At 36.8% G+C, this 24,877-nt stretch overlaps 1 protein-coding gene across 1 annotated transcript in view; it reads left to right on the top strand.

The window, feature by feature from the left end:
• MFSD12 (major facilitator superfamily domain containing 12) overlaps window positions 1–24,877 on the top strand; it is a 170,238-nt gene that overhangs the window by 66,512 nt on the left and 78,849 nt on the right. Inside the window, 1 exon segment of the mRNA XM_053703117.1 lies at window positions 23,576–23,708. Within this exon segment, the coding sequence (XP_053559092.1) occupies window positions 23,576–23,708 (133 nt within the window).

Genomic DNA, 24,877 nt, shown 5'->3' with positions numbered 1-24,877 from the left:
ACCTGTACAGAGTCTCTCATTCTCCCTCGACTAATTATTGCAGGTAACTCCATTGTCCCCTGGCACACATAAATACAACAAATATCAACCAATGAGTGTTCATCAGTTTTATACATAATAAAAATGTCTTATCTTAATTTCTTTAGTATATAGGTTTATTTTAGGTTACACTACTCATCATAACATGCCTCATAATTTTATCATTTTATTATCATCAGTCTACTATATTCTTTATAGCCTTACTGCACAATCTTTGTGTTCCTCCCTTAATAGCAACTATATATATATATATATATATATATATATATATATATATATATATATATATATATATATATATATATATATATATATATATATATATATATATCTTTAATATATATATTGGACCTATAGGATGTTATCACCATCATAGGCCCAATAGGTGTTTGATGTATAACCTAGGTAACTCCCCAAGTGCCTTACAAATAGGTTCACCCAGGATTGGGGTACAATAGGCAGTTCACAAGTATTCACTATATATACGCTAAACTAGAATTGTCCCCAATAATGCTTACCTTCTTTTTACATCTTCTTACATCTTTTTACATCATTTCCCTACCACCTAGGAACCTAAAAATTAGTTAGATCTTTTTTATAGGATAGTTGGTGCCCGCATCAATTTCTTTGCTACCCAGGTTGGCAGGAACACTATATCTTACACTTCCCCAAGTACCATATTAATCATGTCTACCAATGCTGCCACTATGTTAAATTCCTAATTAAATTGAAATAAACAACCGACATACTCAGGCAACATTCAAATAAATAAATATTTATTATAAACTTAAAACATATAATAATAATCTTTTGGTCTTGGATAGTGCTTAGTAGCAGCCATTAGCGAAAAAGTTCATTTTTCCTCAAATAACATGTTGCTACCTTTTTTTATTTATTATTTTTGTGCTCAGATACATGTTTTCCATGTATAATTGCAATTTTGATGATAATCCCTTTTTTCCATCACTTTTATATTACTATTCGGTTTATTACTGCGGTGATTTTGAACACTGTTGTGCTTTTATTTTTATGCACAATATAATAACCAAATCTTTGCATCTAGCTTGTAGAAATATTTCACCACCTTTTAAACCTAATCACAGAAATATATAATCATGCCAATTCTTTTTTAACTTATGTTAAAAAGATGTATTGCCTATCACATTACTGCTTAATAACACTTATCTCTTTCAAAGTTTTACACATTGTATTTTGCAGTTTGCACTTAACATTTGTACACAATATTCCTTCACACCATACCAATTAGGCTTTACTTATACACTATTGGCTAATACCAGTATTTAACCTGACAGTAGGTGAACACCGTTAGATCTCTGATGAAGCGCATGTGAGCATGCGGGAAACGCGTCAGATCCAGCCCTGCACACTGTGACTGTGTCTTTCACTTGTCTGCTCGTTAAATTATCCACTTTGGAAAAGAGTCTGCAGTTCCTCGTTTCTCTTTCTTCTAATACTAATATATATATATATATATATATATATATATATATATATATATATATATATATATATATATATATATATATATATATATATATATATATATTGTATTTGACAGAATGCTCCTTTAGGTTGATGAATCTGTTGATTTTGTATAAAATGAAATTACTATCTAACATCAGAACAGAAATTGACACACTACAACAAGTATTGAATGACAAAAAACAGGATTTAGATTACTTAAAGTTTGATGGTATTCTTAGGGCTACACTAATTGAGTCCAAAAACCTTATTCTCAACACGAAGCACTCTAAGTACCTTCGTGACCAGTCAGACTATGATAATCAATCTGTTTATATTTGGAGTCTCAACAACACCAATCCCAGGAGGTCTAGCAATAGAAGTGGTAGATCTAGAAGTAGAAATAGAGGCAGAGGGGGCAATCATCATCATCAACAACAAACGAACACTGACTCTACACAGGTGGGACAGTTACGGTACACTGATAGTGAGCCAGACTCAGGGGAAGATGCAGGCACATCAGGAAGAGAGAATGCAGTGGCTACACCAAAAGGTATACTTAAGACTAAAGTCAAACAGGTTAACATACAAATACCAGTACCCAACAAACCCATTAAGCCTGCACCCCAGAACATTAAAGATAGTAAGAACTCACACACCAAGTATGTGACTAGTGAACATCAGTCTTCCCACCAAGCAATCTCAAACACAGGAGAGGATAGAAGAGTCTTTGAACAGGTTTTTTACCAGTCCAGGGACAAAACAGGGATAGGCCAGGCCAAGCAGGACAGGTATACCCTAAGGGTCAACAGGAAAACCAAATACCAATGATGAATGCCAACGATAATAAATATGTTATCAATTTATCCACTATACCCCTCTCTGATGTACAACTTAGAGTTTTAAGTTATGGAATGTCCTTTGCCCCAACATGTAACTTTGATCTTTTCAGAACAATGTTGGATGTGAACAAGCTTATTAGAAATTTGACCCTGAAAAAACATTTTCAGGGAGAAATAACTATGGCACAGGACCTTCCAGAGTTTCACACACAACAGGCTTCAGAAAATTTAAAATTTGCTGACTTTTCTGAGGCATGTGATGTTATTTCACTTCAACAACTGGGAAGACAAGGGGAAATCTTAGATCCTTCTAATATGATATCAAGCTTCAGTGGTTTTAAAAAACCATCAGAGTTTTACCCGATACAATCTAGAGGTACCATACTTGAAACTTTTTTCAAAAGAGTAGAGAACGATTTGACTCTACTCGCCTCTAGAACTGAGATCAGTGGGGATATTAGGACTAAATCTAACCTTACTGTCACGGAAAAAAAAGCCATCACTGATTTACAGAAGAATAACAACATAGTGATACGCACAGCTGATAAGGGAGGTGCGGTAGTTGTTCTAGATAGGGAAGCCTATATCTATGAAGCACACAGACAGTTACATGACACAGACAATTACCTTGAATTGGATAGGGATCCTACAACCAGTTTTCAAAGGGATTTGCGAAGACTTTTGGATGATAGCTTGGAGGATGGGCACTTTGATTTTGCAACTTTTGAGTATTTATATGTCGAATGCCCAGTAGTGCCCATCTTCCACCACCTTCCAAAAGTCCACAAAACATTGACTGAGGTAAAGGGTAGACCCATTATAAGCGGAATTGGGTCTATCTTTGAACATCTATCCCAATGGCTAGATGCTTTACTCTTTCCCTTTGTAAAAAGCTTGCAGAGCTATTTGAGAGATACCAAAGATCTTTTGAATTTACTTCAAGATTTTGTATGGGACTCTAGGGTGCACATTTGGTTGACCGTGGATGTGGTCGCCCTCTACTCCTCAATCCCACATGAAAAGGGTTTGGAGGCCATCAGATATTTTCTAGAAAATTTTTCATCCTTTGACGGACCCTTCATTGAATACATACTAAGGGGCCACACATTTTATGTTAACACACAATTATTTTCGGTTTAGGGAATCTTTCTATCTCCAAAGATGTGGGACAGCTATGGGGGCCAAATTTGCGCCCTCATATGCCAACCTCCTCATGGGTTGGTGGGAGATGTCCCACATCTTTGGAGAACTGAACCCCCACAGAGATTGGATATCCCTTTACAGGCGGTATATCGATGATCTCCTTTTTGTGTGGTGTGGACCAACCACAGACCTACTTGACTTTGTCAATAGACTTAATAATAACAATGTAGGTCTAAAATTTACATTTGAACACCACCACACTGAGATCAACTTTTTGGATCTCACTCTTAAGGCTGACAGGTCGGGTAAAATTCACAGCAGCACGTTTAGAAAGCCAATCACAAGGAATACCCTGCTCCATGCTAGGAGTTGTCACCCTAAGCATGTACCATTAGCAGTAGCAAAAGGGGAAATGATTAGGCTCAAACGAAATTGCAGTGAAGAGTCAACTTTTCAAAAACAGAATGGAACTTGAAAAAAGACTTGGTGATAGAGGATACCCTAAACATGTCATCAAACAGGCACATGTACAAGTGGACAGAGTAGATAGGGAGACCCTCCTCAAAGGATCTAGAACCCTGAATAAGACACAGGTTACAAGGACAGACAATAAAGTTACCTTTGTTACTGACTATAGCATAGAGTACAAAGAAATTTGCAATATAGTCAATAAACACTTTAGAATGTTGGCAGCTGATGACAAACTAATAAGTACAGTTGAGAAAGGCTTACGCTGTTCATTTAGAAGGAGTAAGACGTTAGGAAATATCCTTTCACCATCAGAGCTACCACCCTGCTCTGAGAAACCACAAGGATCATGGTTGAAACATAGGGGGATGTACAGATGTGGCAAATCTAGGTGCAAACCGTGTGATCTTGCCATTATTTCGGATAAATTTCACTCAACAGTCACAGGTGAGGAATTTAAAATCCAGGCATGCCTCAACTGTACATCCTCCTATATTATATACTTACTCACATGTATTGAATGTCATTTACAGTACGTAAGGCTCACTAGTACTGAGGTCAATACCAGGATTCGCAATCACCTTTCTACCATTAAAATTGGAGAAGCTAGTACCCCACTAGTCAAACACTTTAAACTTGTACATAATAAGAGCAGTGCAACACTGAGGTGGCAGGCTATTGAAAGGGTTACTACTCCCTTGCGTGGAGGAGACAGATCCCACATTTTAGGTAAAAGGGAGATGTTCTGGATTTTTAAGTTAGACTCGTGTCCCTAAGGGACTAAATTCAGAATATGATCTGATTAATGGAAGTAGTAGGTTAAAGAGTATTTCAATATAACCTATACATCACAGCTATCTATTGAGCCCTTCATTTTTCATTTCTGTTACAATACTAGTTTAAATAGCGTTATTTTCTTTATGAGGATGGTCATAAATATTGATCATTACTGTTAGCCTTACACACTAATTTTTACTGTATCCAGAGAAGGTTTATTGTATCTATATGTGTCGCAACAGTTTTTTCTTTATTGACCAGTAAAAATGTTTTTACTTAATTTTCTGTCTGAGGATATAACATAGTACATTAGTTTTCTAATGCTATTCCATGTATACGCTATTTTGCTTTAATAATGTTCAACATATTTTCCATCTTCTTGTTCTCTTCTTATCCTTTATTTTGTAACATAGGACTAGAGGTACCTGCTAATATATACCAATTTATTATATAAGTAATGGATACGAAATGTGTTTTCCATCATTGCAGGTTAAATCTCAAAGAATGTTCAAGCTTTAATATTTAAGCTTTAAATATTAGATATGATGTTCTCTTTCATACACAATATAGAAGTTTTACACTTAAGGTATGTAAATGGTTAATTTTTTACACTACTACTAATCTGCACACTCACACAGAGATTTGTTTTTGTTATTAACCAATCAGAATTGTATAGTGCTTTTAAATGAAGCAGCACCTGTGCATTCCATCAGCTATGATTACGGTATCACACCGAAACATGTCAGCTGGAAGCAACAGGTGCTGAGTGTTGTTCGTTTTTGACCCCCATGGTTTTTATCCATATGTGGATTTCAATAAAGTTTGGATTTTATCTTATCTATTTTGACCCTGGATTTCCTTCCTATTATTTATATTTATATATATATATATATATATATATATATATGTATATTTATGTGTATATTTGTGTGTATTTATATGTGTATATTGATGTATATGTGTATATTGATGTATATATATGTATATATATATATATATATATATATGTATGTATATAATATAAAAAAATTATTCCCCCCCCAATAATATTCCAATTAAATGTGTCAACTTTTCTGTCCTGATTTATTATAACATGTTTTGCCAAAGGGGCACTGATTTCTCTTCCCTTATCTTTACTCTTTGTCTCAGTTGACATTTGTTCTCTATTTCTTACTTCTCTGGTTGTTTTCCCTACATACTCTAGGTGGCACTGTGTGCATGTAATGAGATACGCAGCAACATTTTATTCTACAATTCAAACATGATCTGTTTTTAAATACTTTGCCAGTAACTTTGACCAGTTTTGACATTTACAAGCTTTACAGTGTCTAATTAAACACATATAAGTGCCTAAACTTGTTAGCCAAGAGCTCTTATTGTTCTCATTTTTAAGAACTGTCAGAGACCAGATTTCCTATTGTTCTTCCCTTTTTCTATAAGACTACCTATCTCCTCTTTTTAGTATTTTGTTTAAACTACTTTCTACCTTTCTTCTTTTGACCTCTCAAACCTGATCTCACTTATATTTGTAACATGACTTCCTTTTAAATTTTCCACACACAATGTTAGAGGTGTAAGTACCCTGAGTAAACTTAGCCTTCTGCTGCAATATTTGATATGACATGATCCTAATGTTGTATTCCTTCAAGAAACCCAATGGAAAATGGATAACCCTTATAGTCTATCTACTAGAAATTATCTAATTGTAGAATATGCTCCATTTACAAAAAAAGCCTGTGGAGTTGGTAATCTAATTCATAAACGAGTTTCCTTTTGAACCTATTCACATAGAGAAAAACCCGCCAGGTATATTGTACATGTTTGCAACATTAATCACATTCTACGTACTTTAGTTTTGATGTATCTACCGAACGCGAACCAATCCAAATGTCTTAAAAAAATGTTTTTTAAAAAAATCTTACAAGCTGTTAATAAACTGCATCAGGGCTGGGTTATTCTTCGAGATGATTTCAACATGATATGGGATTGTAAGCTAGACAGGAAAACAACCAAACAAGCTTCTAAGGAGGTTTTTTTTATGAGCAACTTTCGTCCATATTCACAACCTTAATGTTGCAATTTGGCTTCTATATGTGGAGATCTCTCCATTCCCTTGATAAGGACTTTACACATTCTCATAACTCTTACTCCACACTTGATAACCTCTTGACAAGCCAATATATTAGATTTAATAGAAATAGCCAAAATGTATATGACCCTGGTCAGATCAGATCATGATAAAGTGACTACGGAACTTTTTGTGTCTGACGAGATTCAAGGCATTATTGGCGCATGCCTCATAATCTTTCTGACCTCCCTTTCCAAGAGGAATCTAGGAAAGAGTACATTTTTATACGATTTAAATCATTCACTCGGCTCCAGTGGGGAGCTCTCAAGGCTACTGTGAGAGGTTATATTAAGAACAAATAAAAGAGGCTACATATGTGAGAGCCCACCAAAAGGGTAACTGCACACAAAATGGTAGCCTCTAGGAGGCACCCTCGTAAAAAGAATAATAAGAAAAAAGGTGAGATGAGATTAAAATTAATAAATCTATACAAAGGTGATCATGCTATGATCCACTCCTAGGCAGGTCTTTGAGAATGTGGTCAGCCACCCAAGGGTAAAATCTCTTAAACACAAAGGCACCAGATGGCGTACTACAGTATCATCTTGGAATGTTTAGAATGAATAAGTAAGATCAACTCACAAAAGGACAGCACCTTTAAGGGTGCAAAATCGGTGTGCTGGAACTTTGTAGTTGCCCAGCTAACTAGCTCCGGTTGATTGTGGGGTCTTCTGCATGATAAACAGAAGGGTGTCCTATGATAGAAAAGCAAAAAACATGGCACAGTACAGCAAGACCCAAAAAGTGAAATGAGAGAATGGGCACCTACAAGACGAAAGCACCTCCAGGTGCAATACAAGCAGGCAGAGTCTTTGCACCCGCCCAGCTGAATGATAACCCAAACGGACACAGGATGCTCTCCAAAGGGTCCCAAATGGCGAATAACCATAAGCAAGTGTGTAGATGGATAAAATGTAGTTTATTTCTAAAACAAAAGCGACGTGCTACTCAGCCACCAAGCATGGGCTGTTTTCTTCAGGCTTAAAATAATACAAAACTAACACTTGCTATATAAACCCTTGTGTGTCATTAATGTATGAAGAACACCTGTGAGGCTAAAACATCCTGCCCCCTCAATCAGTAGTCATAGTGATCATAAACACAAATATATCCACACAAAAGTAAAAACAAAATTAAAATAGATGAAACCAATTTGTAATAATGTAAACCAGTATCTGTAGTCTAAAATATCGGTGTGTGTATCTATCTATATATATATATATATATATATATATATATATATATATATATATATATATATATATATATATATATATATATATATATATATATATATATATATATATATATATATATATATATATATATATATATATATATATATATATATATATATATATATATATATATATATATATATATATATATATATATATATATATATATATATATATATATATATACAAATATCCAGACAGGTGCACTCACTGTGACATAAGACATCCGCCGGGGTGCTGCGTTGAAAACATATAGCAATATCCGTTCAACCCCTCAAGGTAGAAAAACGCTTCACTCTCCGGACTCTTTCAAAATCCTTTATTAAGTATCCAGCATCAAATGACAAAATTCCCAAACGTTTCGATACCAACTGGTATCTTTTTCAATGGGTAATCAAAACATATCTATCCCAAAAGAAGATTCCTAATACTAACCACAAACCACTCACCTATATACACCTGTAAAGCCTCTCTGTCACTTCCGGTACATCAGAAAACCGCCCCACCATGCGTATGCGTCCAGGAGTTAGCCAACCGCATGGCTAATTTGCATATTCAATAACGTAATGACGTTTGCGTTCCAACCACGCATAGTTACTCCTAACTGTTTTAGCAGCTAATGCGCATGCCCAGGTGGCCGAAGTTCTAATAATACCGGACTAACTCTTACAAGTATAACTACTCTAAAATGTAAAAAAAAAAACTATCTATACCAAGTTAAAATCTATACTATGACTACCTGAGTTCTCAGAACAGACTTTATTCCTTCTATTTACAGAATATTAAGTAAGATACTTAGCATTTTAATACAGTTTGCTAAGCTAATCACAGCCCCCTTCAATTATCTTATCCACGGTCTCCAAACCGTCTATTATCTAGTAAAATATGTTATACTATAATTATCAATATAACATATAGCTTCTATGCCAATTGGAGTGCAGTGAGAGACTTAGTTGTGGCTACCGCAATACACCATATCTTCAGAGACTTTGTGAACCCATATATTCTGGACCAGTCCATCTTCCTGGGTGTTGATGACCTAGACCGATAAATCATGGACATTACACTTAAAGGAAGACACCAAAGTCCATCTGTACATTCAGACCCTTGGGAGTCACTGTGTCTAAACGATAAATCCAGGAGGTCTCAACTTGGAGTAGTTTCGTGTTCCTATCCCCACCCCTTCGTAAGGGGGGCACATGATCAATCAACATGGTCCTTAAACTTGCCGCTGTGTGCCCAGCTTGAAGGAAATGTCTGGCGACCGGTTGATCAGATGTTTTCTTGTCAATCGCTTGTCTAATCGCATGGCGATGATTGGCCATTCTATCTCGAAATGTAGTAGAGGTCTTCCCCACATAGACAAGCGAACATGGACACATTAGTATGTATACAACATACGTACTCATACATGACAATCTGTGTAGAATCTTGTATTTTCTCCCAGTGTGTGGGTGGTGAAAGAACATTCCTGTTAACATACTATTGCACGTAGTGCAGTCCCCACATCTATAGCAGCCAACTTTTTTCCTGCTATCCAGCCAAGTACCTTTTTCATAGCACTTCACAGGGTCATTATGGACAAGTAAATCCTTCAAATTGGGTGCTCTCTTATAAGCCATCCGTGGGGCTGATGTGTGCAGGAATGGTAGTGATTTGTCAGTATTGATAATGTCCCAGTTCTTCTTGACCGATTCAGACAATATCTTGGACACGGGGTTGAACGTGGTAACAAAGTTAATGATATCGCTATTGTTTTCTACTTTATCAGTAGGATCATGTGGTTGTAGCAGAGATGTTTGATCATCCCCGGCCAGGTTGGTTTGCACCTGTGTTATCAGTTTTCTTGCATAACCTCGTTGCTCCAATTTCTTAATCATTTCATCCTCCTGTACTCTTCTAGTCTCTCTTAGTGTGTTATTGCGGGCCACCCGCGTGAGTTGAGAGGATACCACACTCTTTTTTTGATGTTCAGGGTGAAAACTTGTGGATAGCAACAATGAGTTTCTATCCGTCGGTTTTGAATATAAGGAGGTAGAAAATTTGTAACAATCATCTTCTGTATAAACAGATATATTTAGATCTAGGAATGGTATGCTCACCCTGTTATGGGCCACTTTAAATCGAATAGTTGACTCAAGCTGATTTAAGCTGTCAACCCACTGTTCTAGGGATTCCTCTGACCCTCTCCATACCAAAAACACATCGTCAATATACCTGACATACAGTTTAATTTTATCAATTGTGCGAATGTGCATGACCATAGTCTCATACCAAGACATATACAGATTGGCGTATGCGGGAGCCATATTTGAACCCATTGCAGTTCCTGATATTTGTAAGAAGAATTCCTTCTCAAATTTGAAAAAGTTTTTTTCCAGACAAAACCTCAATAATTCCAATAGGAACTCAATGGGTGGTCCCGCATACGCCAATGACTCACTTAACATGGATCTGACCGCCTGTACACCACCATCATGCGGGATGACAGTGTACAAGCTGTCAACATCCATTGTAACAAGTAGGTCATCTGGGCCAAGTTCATTCCAGGCAAGTAGCCTCCGAATGAGTGAGGGAGAATCCAGTATAAAGGAATAAGACTCCTTTACAACTGGCTGTAGGTGATGATCTATAAAAATGGCCACATTAGAACACAAAGAATCCCTGGCAGACACAATAGGTCTGCCAGGCGGTTTAATCAGAGTCTTGTGTACTTTGGGCAATAGGTATAGTACCGGAATAACCGGAAATGCAGTAGTCATATATTCAAATTCATTTTCATCAATCATCCCTGATTCTAGCCCATATTTCAATATAAGATCCAATTCCTTCTTAAATGTATTTATTGGATTTCCTCTTAGTTTACAATAGATGCGATTATCAGTCAGCTGTCTATAGGCTTCCTCTCTATAGTCAACATAATTTTGAACCACTATAGAGCCTCCTTTATCCGCCGCATGAATAATGATCGTGGTGTCATTTTTTAAACTCTTTAGAGCCTCTTTTTCCCCTTTAGTGAGGTTAGGGAACAAATTTTCTACTTTTGCCCGTTCACACGTATCATTAATCATGCGTGAAAAACTCCGGATAGAAGCGTTTAAGTTGATTGGATCAAACTTGCTCTGACTTTTGAACTTGTTGACACTCCCTTGTTCACTATTTTTAAAAAAATCCTTAATCCTAAGCTGTCTCTGTAATTTGTAGGTTTCAACATTCATTTTGAATTTGTCTATAGCTGGAGTGGGGACAAAGGACAGGCCCTTATTTAGCAAACTTTTCTCATCTAAACTTAGAGCTCTATCACTTAAATTGTAGATAATATCTACTTTTTCTTGCCTGTTTTTTTCTTTGAATCCTCCCCTCCTCGTGTGCGGTCTTGCTCGTTTTGCTTTACTGGAAGCGGAGGTTTTTTGGAGGATCTGGTGCTCACCCCACCTAAAGGGTGACCAGCATAAACATTTGGGTTGGACTCATCATTATCTGGCCCAGATGAATCGCCTCCACTACTGTCAACAGTGTCAGCAATGTTTCTATTATTAAAGCGTCTCCTTCGTCTAAATTGTGGTCTATTGTCCTCCTTCCCATAGAGCCACCTATACACTCTTCTCTCCCTGTAATCAGTCTCTACAGTCATTAATTTGTTGTTCTTAAAGGTTAACAACTCGTTTTTATATTTGTTAACTTGTCCCTGTAGTTTGTTAATCCAATCTTCCCCTGTATCCTCCGTTAGGATCTGGTAGCTCATCTCTTTAACCTCATTGATTTCCACTCTAATTAGATGTAATAATCTATTGGATTCCTCAATTACCAATAAAATTAGGTCATATGAGCATTTGTTTAAGATTGAGCACCACTTCCTACAGAATTCAGGGTTTGCCCTACCTATCGTGGGTGTATTCTTAATACGAAAACCCCTTGGTATATTTTTATTGCGATGGTAATTGGACAAGTACACAGTATGTAGATGGTGATCTACCTCTCTTTTCTGTAAATTCAACAATTTATGATAAACATCAAGAGGTGTCTCCCCTCTCAATTCACGCAAGTCTGTACTTGCAAGGATGCGCTCTGCATCTGCTTCTGTAAATATAAAGGATTCCCTATTGACAGTGTCATCACCAATATTAGGAGTGTCAGTAGCAGCGGATCCACTCACTTCCATGTCGGTTGATAAAATAATTGTATCCGCTTATAGGTTCAGCCTGTCCTTAATAGGTTAACCGGTCTATTGAAAAACCCAGGTAGTATTCACAACACCATGTGATTTAAAAACAAACACAGCAGTAAACTTAAAGTCAGTATAACTGCAAGTGAAGAAATGGCACTTCACAGGGATACCTTAAGCATAAGTAGTAATGTAGTTGATAGTAGTAATCATAGTCACTTATTTTCAGTCAAACAGAATTCACAATGTGCAGGGTGCAAACCAAATTAACAATATACAAATATCCAGACAGGTGCACTCACTGTGACATAAGACATCCGCCGGGGTGCTGCGTTGAAAACATATAGCAATATCCGTTCAACCCCTCAAGGTAGAAAAACGCTTCACTCTCCGGACTCTTTCAAAATCCTTTATTAAGTATCCAGCATCAAATGACAAAATTCCCAAACGTTTCGATACCAACTGGTATCTTTTTCAATGGGTAATCAAAACATATCTATAGATATGTTTTGATTACCCATTGAAAAAGATACCAGTTGGTATCGAAACGTTTGGGAATTTTGTCATTTGATGCTGGATACTTAATAAAGGATTTTGAAAGAGTCCGGAGAGTGAAGCGTTTTTCTACCTTGAGGGGTTGAACGGATATTGCTATATGTTTTCAACGCAGCACCCCGGCGGATGTCTTATGTCACAGTGAGTGCACCTGTCTGGATATTTGTATATTGTTAATTTGGTTTGCACCCTGCACATTGTGAATTCTGTTTGACTGAAAATAAGTGACTATGATTACTACTATCAACTACATTACTACTTATGCTTAAGGTATCCCTGTGAAGTGCCATTTCTTCACTTGCAGTTATACTGACTTTAAGTTTACTGCTGTGTTTGTTTTTAAATCACATGGTGTTGTGAATACTACCTGGGTTTTTCAATAGACCGGTTAACCTATTAAGGACAGGCTGAACCTATAAGCGGATACAATTATTTTATCAACCGACATGGAAGTGAGTGGATCCGCTGCTACTGACACTCCTAATATTGGTGATGACACTGTCAATAGGGAATCCTTTATATTTACAGAAGCAGATGCAGAGCGCATCCTTGCAAGTACAGACTTGCGTGAATTGAGAGGGGAGACACCTCTTGATGTTTATCATAAATTGTTGAATTTACAGAAAAGAGAGGTAGATCACCATCTACATACTGTGTACTTGTCCAATTACCATCGCAATAAAAATATACCAAGGGGTTTTCGTATTAAGAATACACCCACGATAGGTAGGGCAAACCCTGAATTCTGTAGGAAGTGGTGCTCAATCTTAAACAAATGCTCATATGACCTAATTTTATTGGTAATTGAGGAATCCAATAGATTATTACATCTAATTAGAGTGGAAATCAATGAGGTTAAAGAGATGAGCTACCAGATCCTAACGGAGGATACAGGGGAAGATTGGATTAACAAACTACAGGGACAAGTTAACAAATATAAAAACGAGTTGTTAACCTTTAAGAACAACAAATTAATGACTGTAGAGACTGATTACAGGGAGAGAAGAGTGTATAGGTGGCTCTATGGGAAGGAGGACAATAGACCACAATTTAGACGAAGGAGACGCTTTAATAATAGAAACATTGCTGACACTGTTGACAGTAGTGGAGGCGATTCATCTGGGCCAGATAATGATGAGTCCAACCCAAATGTTTATGCTGGTCACCCTTTAGGTGGGGTGAGCACCAGATCCTCCAAAAAACCTCCGCTTCCAGTAAAGCAAAACGAGCAAGACCGCACACGAGGAGGGGAGGATTCAAAGAAAAAAACAGGCAAGAAAAAGTAGATATTATCTACAATTTAAGTGATAGAGCTCTAAGTTTAGATGAGAAAAGTTTGCTAAATAAGGGCCTGTCCTTTGTCCCCACTCCAGCTATAGACAAATTCAAAATGAATGTTGAAACCTACAAATTACAGAGACAGCTTAGGATTAAGGATTTTTTTAAAAATAGTGAACAAGGGAGTGTCAACAAGTTCAAAAGTCAGAGCAAGTTTGATCCAATCAACTTAAACGCTTCTATCCGGAGTTTTTCACGCATGATTAATGATACGTGTGAACGGGCAAAAGTAGAAAATTTGTTCCCTAACCTCACTAAAGGGGAAAAAGAGGCTCTAAAGAGTTTAAAAAATGACACCACGATCATTATTCATGCGGCGGATAAAGGAGGCTCTATAGTGGTTCAAAATTATGTTGACTATAGAGAGGAAGCCTATAGACAGCTGACTGATAATCGCATCTATTGTAAACTAAGAGGAAATCCAATAAATACATTTAAGAAGGAATTGGATCTTATATTGAAATATGGGCTAGAATCAGGGATGATTGATGAAAATGAATTTGAATATATGACTACTGCATTTCCGGTTATTCCGGTACTATACCTATTGCCCAAAGTACACAAGACTCTGATTAAACCGCCTGGCAGACCTATTGTGTCTGCCAGGGATTCTTTGTGTTCTAATGTGGCCATTTTTATAGATCATCACCTACAGCCAGTTGTAAAGGAGTCTTATTCCTTTATACTGGATTCTCCCTCACTCATTCGGAGGCTACTTGCCTGGAATGAACTTGGCCCAGATGACCTACTTGTTACAATGGATGTTGACAGCTTGTACACTGTCATCCCGCATGATGGTGGTGTACAGGCGGTAAGATCCATGTTAAGTGAGTCATTGGCGTATGCGGGACCACCCATTGAGTTCCTATTGGAATTATTGAGGTTTTGTCTGGAAAAAAACTTTTTCAAATTTGAGAAGGAATTCTTCTTACAAATATCAGGAACTGCAATGGGTTCAAATATGGCTCCCGCATACGCCAATCTGTATATGTCTTGGTATGAGACTATGGTCATGCACATTCGCACAATTGATAAAATTAAACTGTATGTCAGGTATATTGACGATGTGTTTTTGGTATGGAGAGGGTCAGAGGAATCCCTAGAACAGTGGGTTGACAGCTTAAATCAGCTTGAGTCAACTATTCGATTTAAAGTGGCCCATAACAGGGTGAGCATACCATTCCTAGATCTAAATATATCTGTTTATACAGAAGATGATTGTTACAAATTTTCTACCTCCTTATATTCAAAACCGACGGATAGAAACTCATTGTTGCTATCCACAAGTTTTCACCCTGAACATCAAAAAAAGAGTGTGGTATCCTCTCAACTCACGCGGGTGGCCCGCAATAACACACTAAGAGAGACTAGAAGAGTACAGGAGGATGAAATGATTAAGAAATTGGAGCAACGAGGTTATGCAAGAAAACTGATAACACAGGTGCAAACCAACCTGGCCGGGGATGATCAAACATCTCTGCTACAACCACATGATCCTACTGATAAAGTAGAAAACAATAGCGATATCATTAACTTTGTTACCACGTTCAACCCCGTGTCCAAGATATTGTCTGAATCGGTCAAGAAGAACTGGGACATTATCAATACTGACAAATCACTACCATTCCTGCACACATCAGCCCCACGGATGGCTTATAAGAGAGCACCCAATTTGAAGGATTTACTTGTCCATAATGACCCTGTGAAGTGCTATGAAAAAGGTACTTGGCTGGATAGCAGGAAAAAAGTTGGCTGCTATAGATGTGGGGACTGCACTACGTGCAATAGTATGTTAACAGGAATGTTCTTTCACCACCCACACACTGGGAGAAAATACAAGATTCTACACAGATTGTCATGTATGAGTACGTATGTTGTATACATACTAATGTGTCCATGTTCGCTTGTCTATGTGGGGAAGACCTCTACTACATTTCGAGATAGAATGGCCAATCATCGCCATGCGATTAGACAAGCGATTGACAAGAAAACATCTGATCAACCGGTCGCCAGACATTTCCTTCAAGCTGGGCACACAGCGGCAAGTTTAAGGACCATGTTGATTGATCATGTGCCCCCCTTACGAAGGGGTGGGGATAGGAACACGAAACTACTCCAAGTTGAGACCTCCTGGATTTATCGTTTAGACACAGTGACTCCCAAGGGTCTGAATGTACAGATGGACTTTGGTGTCTTCCTTTAAGTGTAATGTCCATGATTTATCGGTCTAGGTCATCAACACCCAGGAAGATGGACTGGTCCAGAATATATGGGTTCACAAAGTCTCTGAAGATATGGTGTATTGCGGTAGCCACAACTAAGTCTCTCACTGCACTCCAATTGGCATAGAAGCTATATGTTATATTGATAATTATAGTATAACATATTTTACTAGATAATAGACGGTTTGGAGACCGTGGATAAGATAATTGAAGGGGGCTGTGATTAGCTTAGCAAACTGTATTAAAATGCTAAGTATCTTACTTAATATTCTGTAAATAGAAGGAATAAAGTCTGTTCTGAGAACTCAGGTAGTCATAGTATAGATTTTAACTTGGTATAGATAGTTTTTTTTTTTTACATTTTAGAGTAGTTATACTTGTAAGAGTTAGTCCGGTATTATTAGAACTTCGGCCACCTGGGCATGCGCATTAGCTGCTAAAACAGTTAGGAGTAACTATGCGTGGTTGGAACGCAAACGTCATTACGTTATTGAATATGCAAATTAGCCATGCGGTTGGCTAACTCCTGGACGCATACGCATGGTGGGGCGGTTTTCTGATGTACCGGAAGTGACAGAGAGGCTTTACAGGTGTATATAGGTGAGTGGTTTGTGGTTAGTATTAGGAATCTTCTTTTGGGATAGATATGTTTTGATTACCCATTGAAAAAGATACCAGTTGGTATCGAAACGTTTGGGAATTTTGTCATTTGATGCTGGATACTTAATAAAGGATTTTGAAAGAGTCCGGAGAGTGAAGCGTTTTTCTACCTTGAGGGGTTGAACGGATATTGCTATATATATATATATATATATATATATTTCTGAGTACCCCCACCTCTGCCAACTCACAGGAGGTAATATTTGTAATTATGTAAAGTAAATACTCTAGTTATTAGAAGTGGGGGCTGCAAAATGCATCAAACTTAAATAATCTTGTCCCTTTGCTTTACTCAGTTACTAGTATAAATATTGAGTGTATATTGCTGGACTAAAAATACTTGGGACTCTTTTATAATAACCTCCTCCTGGTTACAAGTAGATAAATAGAATTAAAAGTTGCGCTAAAAAAGCTTTAAGTGTTAAAAACTATGGGCAGATTAGATTCCAAAGGGTCTGATACTAAGGGATTATAATGTGGATTGAATGTCACTTAAACGCACAATGGGGTGTTGCTAGCGATTTAGTATTCTAATATTTCTTAAATAAACCACAATAAGGAATATATAAAAAATTACATTTACTGATGATACATATGTTAGCATAAAAATAAACGATGAATTATTGAAATAGCAACAAATTCATACATATAAAAAATAGCTTTTACTGATAATACATAAAATATTTGTATGAAAATAAACAATCTATAAAATATTGGAATAGCAACAAATTCATAAATGGAGTTAAGTGCACATTCATATATGAAGAGAGAACCCAGATTTATAAGGATCTTAATTGGCATATATACATATCCTTTTCTTGATTCCACAAATTATTCAAATAAGTCACTGTAAACTTTTTATGCCTATTGATTTTAATAGAAAATTGTCAGCATTGATGGTGCCTATAATACAACATCTAAAATTAGCAGTCTTGTGTACGGCAATGAAAAATAATTTCTGGATATTCCTTTAAATTGTGTTGCGGTGATTAGGAAAGAAGTAGTGGCCAGCCACTATTAGAACGTTAAAGTCCCCGCTTTAGAGTAGTTGAAACACAATTGGTAAAAAAGAAACCCACTTGACAGATCTATACCTTAAGGTGGATATATATAGTGCCTGCTATGCAGGTGATCTCGCCCTTCAGCGTCCGCGGTTAGAATCTGACAGGCTTCTGGTGTTTGTGCTCTTTGATGAAGGCAGTTACTGGTCCCGGTTATTTTCGGACTTGCGCAAGTCACCGTCAGAAACCGGTGCAATTCTCCTATGCAATTCTCCTGCTCTTAGTACACAGATGTACGCAGGAAGCGGTCGAGTATTTCAAAAGCAATTTGCAAACCTCCCGGTTTGGTGAATAATCTTCTTTATATAGTCAGGAACAAGGGAAAGATCCTTAACACAGCTTTCTACGTGTTTCACCCAATTTCAGGGTGCTTTTTTTTTTATCTTGAAAAAGCCCTGAAATTGGGTGAAACGCGTAGAAAGCTGTCTAAGGCTGGCCACTAATATTTTTCCTAATCACCACAACACAATTTAAAGGGATATCCTGAAATTATTTTTCATTGCCGTACACAAGACTGCTAATTTTAGATGTTGTATTATAGGCACCATCAATGATAACTTTTTATGCCTATTGATTTTAATAGAAAATTGTCTACAGTGACTTGAATAATTCGTGGAATCAAGAAAAGGATATGTATATATGCCAATTAAGAGCTTTATAAAGCTGGGCTCTCTCTTCATATATGAATGTGCACTTAACTCCATTTATGAATTTGTTGCTACTCCAATATTTTGTTTTCATAGAAATATTTTATGTATTATCAGTAAAAGCTATTTTTTATACGTATAAATTTGTTGCTATTTAAATAATTCATCAATTGTTTATTGTTCTGCTAATATATATGTATCAGTAAATGTAATTTTTTTTATATATTCCTTATTGTGGTTTATTTGAGAAATATTAGAATACTAATCGCTAGCAACACCCCATTGTGCACCCCATAACCTTGAGTGCGGTGCAAACCGGAACATATGGGCATTAATGCTGTGAACTGCGCAAGTTATAGCTGTTAACAATTTGACCGGGACCCTTTTTTACCTGTTTTAACCCACCCTGATATGAAGGATGTTTGTTTCATTTGATCCGTGTTGTTTAAACAGTGCAAAATATAATGTTACAAATAAGGTTACTTATTAGCGCATATATACATATATCTTTTTGTATATGGTATAATAGATTAGGGTTTGCAATGCTTTTTATATATAAATATATTCAACAACAATTAAAATTATGGGGAGGCGAAAAGTGAGTTTAAAATCCTCCACTAAATACAAAATATAGAGAAAATAACTCATTGTGTAAACCATTTACAAATCTAAACAAGTCAGAAGACTTGCTTTAGACCCAGAAACTCTCTGACTACACTGTTGGTAAAGTTCATTTCTGGGCGTGCGTTCTAATCGGCGTGCGTTCTAGCATGATACTTTGGCGCTCTCACTGAGTTTAACACAGGTAATTTAGCACTTCACGTGTGTGTATATAAGGTATGTATTTGAGACACTTTTGTTATGCTGATGAAGGAACATTTCCCCCGAAAACGTTCCATTAAAACAAAGTTTTTGTTCACTTTAAAAAAGACCTGTGAGTGCATTTATTTGGAGGAATATATATATATATATATATATATATATATATATATATATATATATATATATATATAATTTTCTTTCTATATCTCTCCTAAAAACATGAAATCATCCAATATAACATGAAATGCTGATAACAGAATATAAAAATATACTAATCAAGCCAATATTAATCCCTATCAAAACGCAAGACAAACCATGACGGGAAGTAGTTCAAATCAAATGTTTGCAAACACTTGGTAGAAAATATATTAATCTTTGTCAGGTCATGTAAACTGACCATATTGGTGTATGATGAGGCCCCATTCGAGTAAATCGATCTTCAAAATGGAAATGATGAAAACAAAAAAGTTTAGTTCACCTATATTTTAAAGTGAATGTAAACTTTCATTAATCGGTGCCCGGTTTTTAAAAATACTATTAAAAACAGGGACACTTTCATTCATGAAAGTTTACATTGCAGCGTTTTTTGTTTTATTCTTTAAATACTTGCCTTTTTCTGCAGCCAAGCTGGACCGACAATCCCCCGTCCGCAGCTCCTCTGTACTTACGTCGGCAATGACGAATCTGGCTATCTCCAATCATGGCGTGCACCCCAGAGCAAACATTTCCTGAGGCCACGCCGTGATTGGAGGAAGCCGGTTTCGTCATTGCTGTGAGCATGAGAAGCAGGCGGGGGATGACTGGTCTGGCTTTGCTGCAGAAAAAGGTAAGTATTTAAAAACAAACAAAAAAAAACCGCTGCAATGTAAAATTTCATGAATGAAAGTGACCCTGTTTTTTAATAGTATTTTTAAAACCCCGGGCACTCATTCTTGAAAGTTTACATTCACTTTAAGTATTATTACATTACACAGCTGTTCGTAGGATATCCAGGTGGCCACACCCCTCTGTGATGTCATCACCAATTGGGACAGTGGGTGTGTGTGAATACACGCCCCCAATTATTGCCCTCCTTGGCGTCTCATTGATCTAAAAAATGATTATACCGCAGTTGTGATGAACAGGCAGATTGATCGGTAATGTATGCCATATTTAAAAAAATAAAATAAAAAAAAAAATAAAATAAAAAAAAATATGATTATAAAGGTGTTAAAAAGAACCTTTATAATTTCTACAGTTACTAAAGCTTACCATTGAGCAAAGAAAGCTATTAGCCACATCTATAGTCCTTGAAGAGATTTAGCAGGTTATAAATAAAAAAAACCAAAAAAAAAAAAAACCCTCAAAGCACCGGACGGATATCCTGCACTTTTTTTTTTTTTTTTCTACAAAACTTCAATATCTGAACTCTCCCCAATTTTATTGGAATTGTTTTGGTTGGCTAGTGAAGATGGTTCCCTTAAACGGGAATTATTAAAGGCTTCTATTATTACAATACCTGACAAAGACTATGTGCAGACTATAGACCTGTTTATTTAATCAATGTCTATTATAAAAATCTATTAAATTATCTTGGCAAATCTCATCACCAAAATTCTTGCCACATTGGCACATGTAGATCAGATGGGCTTTATTCCATCAAGAGAGAGCCCCAGACATTACACAACGTCTACTACAATATCCTTCATGAATCTTCCAGGGTAAATAGACTTTTCCCAGTCATCTCTTTAGATGCTGAGAAGCTTTTGATCAGATTCGTTGGGACTACCTATGGTAAGTTCTTGAGTTTTAAAGGTGTAGTCTAGTCAAAATTAAACTTTCATGATTCAGATACAGCATGCAATTTTAAGCAACTTTCTATTGTAATCCTTTTATCAAAATTGATAATTTGCGTAAATTAGAAAGTTGCTTAAAATTTCATGCTGTATCTGGATCATTAAAGAGAAAATTTTGGTTTAGTAACCCTTTAACCAAAATGGAGATATATACCTGGGGCTTTCAACACCAGTTATATAAAATCCATGAAGGAACGGTTCCTTCGGATGATCACATTAGACATTTAGGGGTTAACATCTCTAACAGCATTCCTAAAATTATTAAAGATAATTTCATCCCCCCCTTCTGATGGAACTTAGAAATCTTACAAACAAGTGGAACTTTAAATCCATTTCATGGTTATGTAGAATAACCACACTCCAAAATGAGCTTACTCCCTAGAATCACATATTTATTCTGATGCCTTCCCATTAGATTAACAAGGTACTTACTATTACAATTCCAAATTTGAATAACTAGATGTATATGGTAGGGATGCACAGCTTGAGTAGCTAATACAATTCTCCAATAACCTAGGTCACATGGAGGCCTTTCCTCCCTGTCTATAGATATTACAAGGCTGCTATACTCACACATAGATCCCAATGGGGTGTTAAACAAAACACAAGCAGTTAGAGAGGCATAGAACAAACTTTTCTCCCATACCAGATACACCTCAGAGACCCAATATAGATACCCCCACATTGTTGCAGGATGTTAAATACAAATAATGTTATAATAAATGAGTGTCTTGGTATTTGGGACAGGATCAGACTTTATACTAATGTTTCGCCACATCCATTTCCAGCCCATTCCATAAACAGCTTACTTACTGTATTACCAGAATCACACCCACATGTGTGGGCTAGATTGGGAATCTCTCAGATATCTGATTTAACGCCTAGGGCGACTCGGGGTCAATTTCCCACTCTTGAACAGATAAGGGGATCTTCAACCATACCTTCCTTCTTACCCTTTTAATTTATATGTCTTTAACGTTTTTGACATGGCTGGGGATTTAAACCTATACCCACTAGACCAGACCTCCTCAAACTTGGCCCTCCAGAGGTTTTGGAACTACATTTCCCATGATACTCAGCCAGCTGATATACTGGCTGAGCATCATGGGAAATGTAGTTCCAAAACCTCTGGAGGGCCAAGTCTGAGGATGTCTGCCCTAGACCATTAACTTTTACTGGAAATTAAATAGAATCAAGGTGGTAACTTGTATAAGCCTCTAGCATTCCATTATAGTCGTATGGAAGGTGCTATCCCAATGAATAAAGCCTTGCACTTGATTGCATGGGAGAACATTTTATCTACCTCTATCCCTAAAAATATTTGGCAAAAAAAGCCATACACAGTATCACCCTCTTAGAGACATACTATAAACTTTTGACACATTGGTACTATGTTCTCGTCATACTGTTTAAAATTAATACCATTTCCCCTTTGTATTGGAGAGGTTGTGGCCTAGTTGGTGACCCTTTTCACATTATAGTGGGGCTACCCTCTCCAAATTTGATATTTATTCCGAAGTCGCCTGAATCTACTTTATTGCACATTGAAACGCACTAACTGCCAAAGCATCAGTTATTTGTGTATGTACCTTTTTACTGCAGTTAAACTTACTTGTAAACACTATGGAATATGAAAACACACACCATTAGTTTTCAACCGGCATACTACACCTAGCACTCTGGTACTTTTATATTCGTATCATTTTTCGATGGGTGAGAGACCTGAAATACTCTATTCCTAATATTTTCATCCTAACTTTCTAAACTTTTCTCTGTTCCTTACTCTTGAATTTAACGTTTCTTCGTAAAGTTCTAAGTTGAAAACCGTTTTGGTTGAAGCCTATGAGGTTTATGTTATTTAACGGTTTCTAACCAAAGCTAGCATGTACTTGTGCCTTCATTTCACTTATTCTGGTTTTAAGATGACTTATTGCACTTGTGTTTGTGCTGGAAGATCACTTTATTGATAAGTATTGTATATTTTTTTCCCCTTGGAGTCCTGTGAAACTCTGTTTACAAAATGCATCTCATGTGATCTGTTATGTGCCTATCTTATTTTCTCAGTAAAAACTTAAAAAAATAAATAAAATAGATTTTACCGCTTGCTGGCTAAGACAACTAATTATATCCTGCTGTGTGGCCTTGCTTCTCAGGTATGCCTTCACTGTCATGGCTAACATCACTGTATATGCTGTAGCGTGGCTGTTGCTGCATTTCCAGGTGAGAGAGCATGATCCTACAGACCGCACAGAGCATCTGGGACGACAGGACATTCCCATCTTTAGGGTAACTATTAAAAAATATACTTTTTTTTTTTTTCTTAACGTTTGCTGTTTTAGCTCTTCATGTACATCTATTGCCGTTATTGCATTACCCACCATCTGTTTTACAATTTGCCTTAATCAGCCTGTGCAATGAAAACGTTGGCAAAAAGGACCAATAAATATAGTAAAATATAGCATAATCAACAAATGTATCATTACAAGGTAATGCACTCTTAATTTCAACTGTAGATGTTTTTTTGTGGCAACCATCATGTGACAGCCATCAGCTATTCAGACTCTTATAAGTATACACTGTGAATATGCTTAGTAGGAGCTGGTGCCTCAAAGTGTGAATATCGAAAGACTGTTCAATTTTTAACTTTGCACTTTTTGGACAGAATGTTTTGTAACCTTTTAATGCACTTGAGTCGCACTATGAATTTTTTATTTGTACCCCTTCTCTTTTTTTTTATTTTTTATTCATGGACATCAAGATCTTTGTCTGTTATTATTATCGGTTATTTGTAGAGCGCCAACAGATTCTGCAGTGCTATAAACATAGGCGGAATACAAGGAAACCTTTATTGGGATCAAACGGGTAGAGGGCCCTGCCAAGAGTCGCACTGTTGTAGTTGGCTCTAAAGGTGTTCTATAAACAGCATGGCTCTTAGGCTTACATGCTATGGGGTTCATGGGGATAGCAATAGAGGAGAGGAACTGGTATAAAGAAAGGTTAGTGTAGGTTGTATGCATCCCTGAACAGTAGAGTCTTTAGGGAATGCTTGAAGTTTTCAAAACTAGGGGAGAGTCTTATGGAGCGAGGCAGGGAGTTCCACAAGATGGGAGCCAGTCTGGAGAAGTCGTGTGAGGAGGTAAGAGAGGAGCAGAGTAGGAGGTCATGAGCAGAGCGAAGGGGACGGGAGGGAGAGTAATCGAGGCGGGAAAGGATGAGAGAGTGGATTAAAATCTTAGTTGTGTCTTGTGTAAGGAAATGTCTAATTTTAGAGAGAGTTTTTAAGGTGGAAGCGGCAGCATTTAGCCAAGGACTGAATGTAAGGAGTGAAATAAAGATCGGAGTCAAATGTGACCCCAAGACATTTGGCATGCAGGGTAGGGGTAATGATAGAGTTGTCAACAGTTATAGAGAGATTTGGGGGTGGAGATTTTGGAAGAAGGGGGAAAATAAGGAAC

This window comes from Bombina bombina, chromosome 2 (assembly GCF_027579735.1).
Source record: "Bombina bombina isolate aBomBom1 chromosome 2, aBomBom1.pri, whole genome shotgun sequence".
Lineage (NCBI taxonomy): Eukaryota > Metazoa > Chordata > Amphibia > Anura > Bombinatoridae > Bombina > Bombina bombina.
The sequence above is the reverse complement of the archived record's forward strand: the minus strand, read 5'-3'. Positions and strand labels throughout refer to the sequence as shown.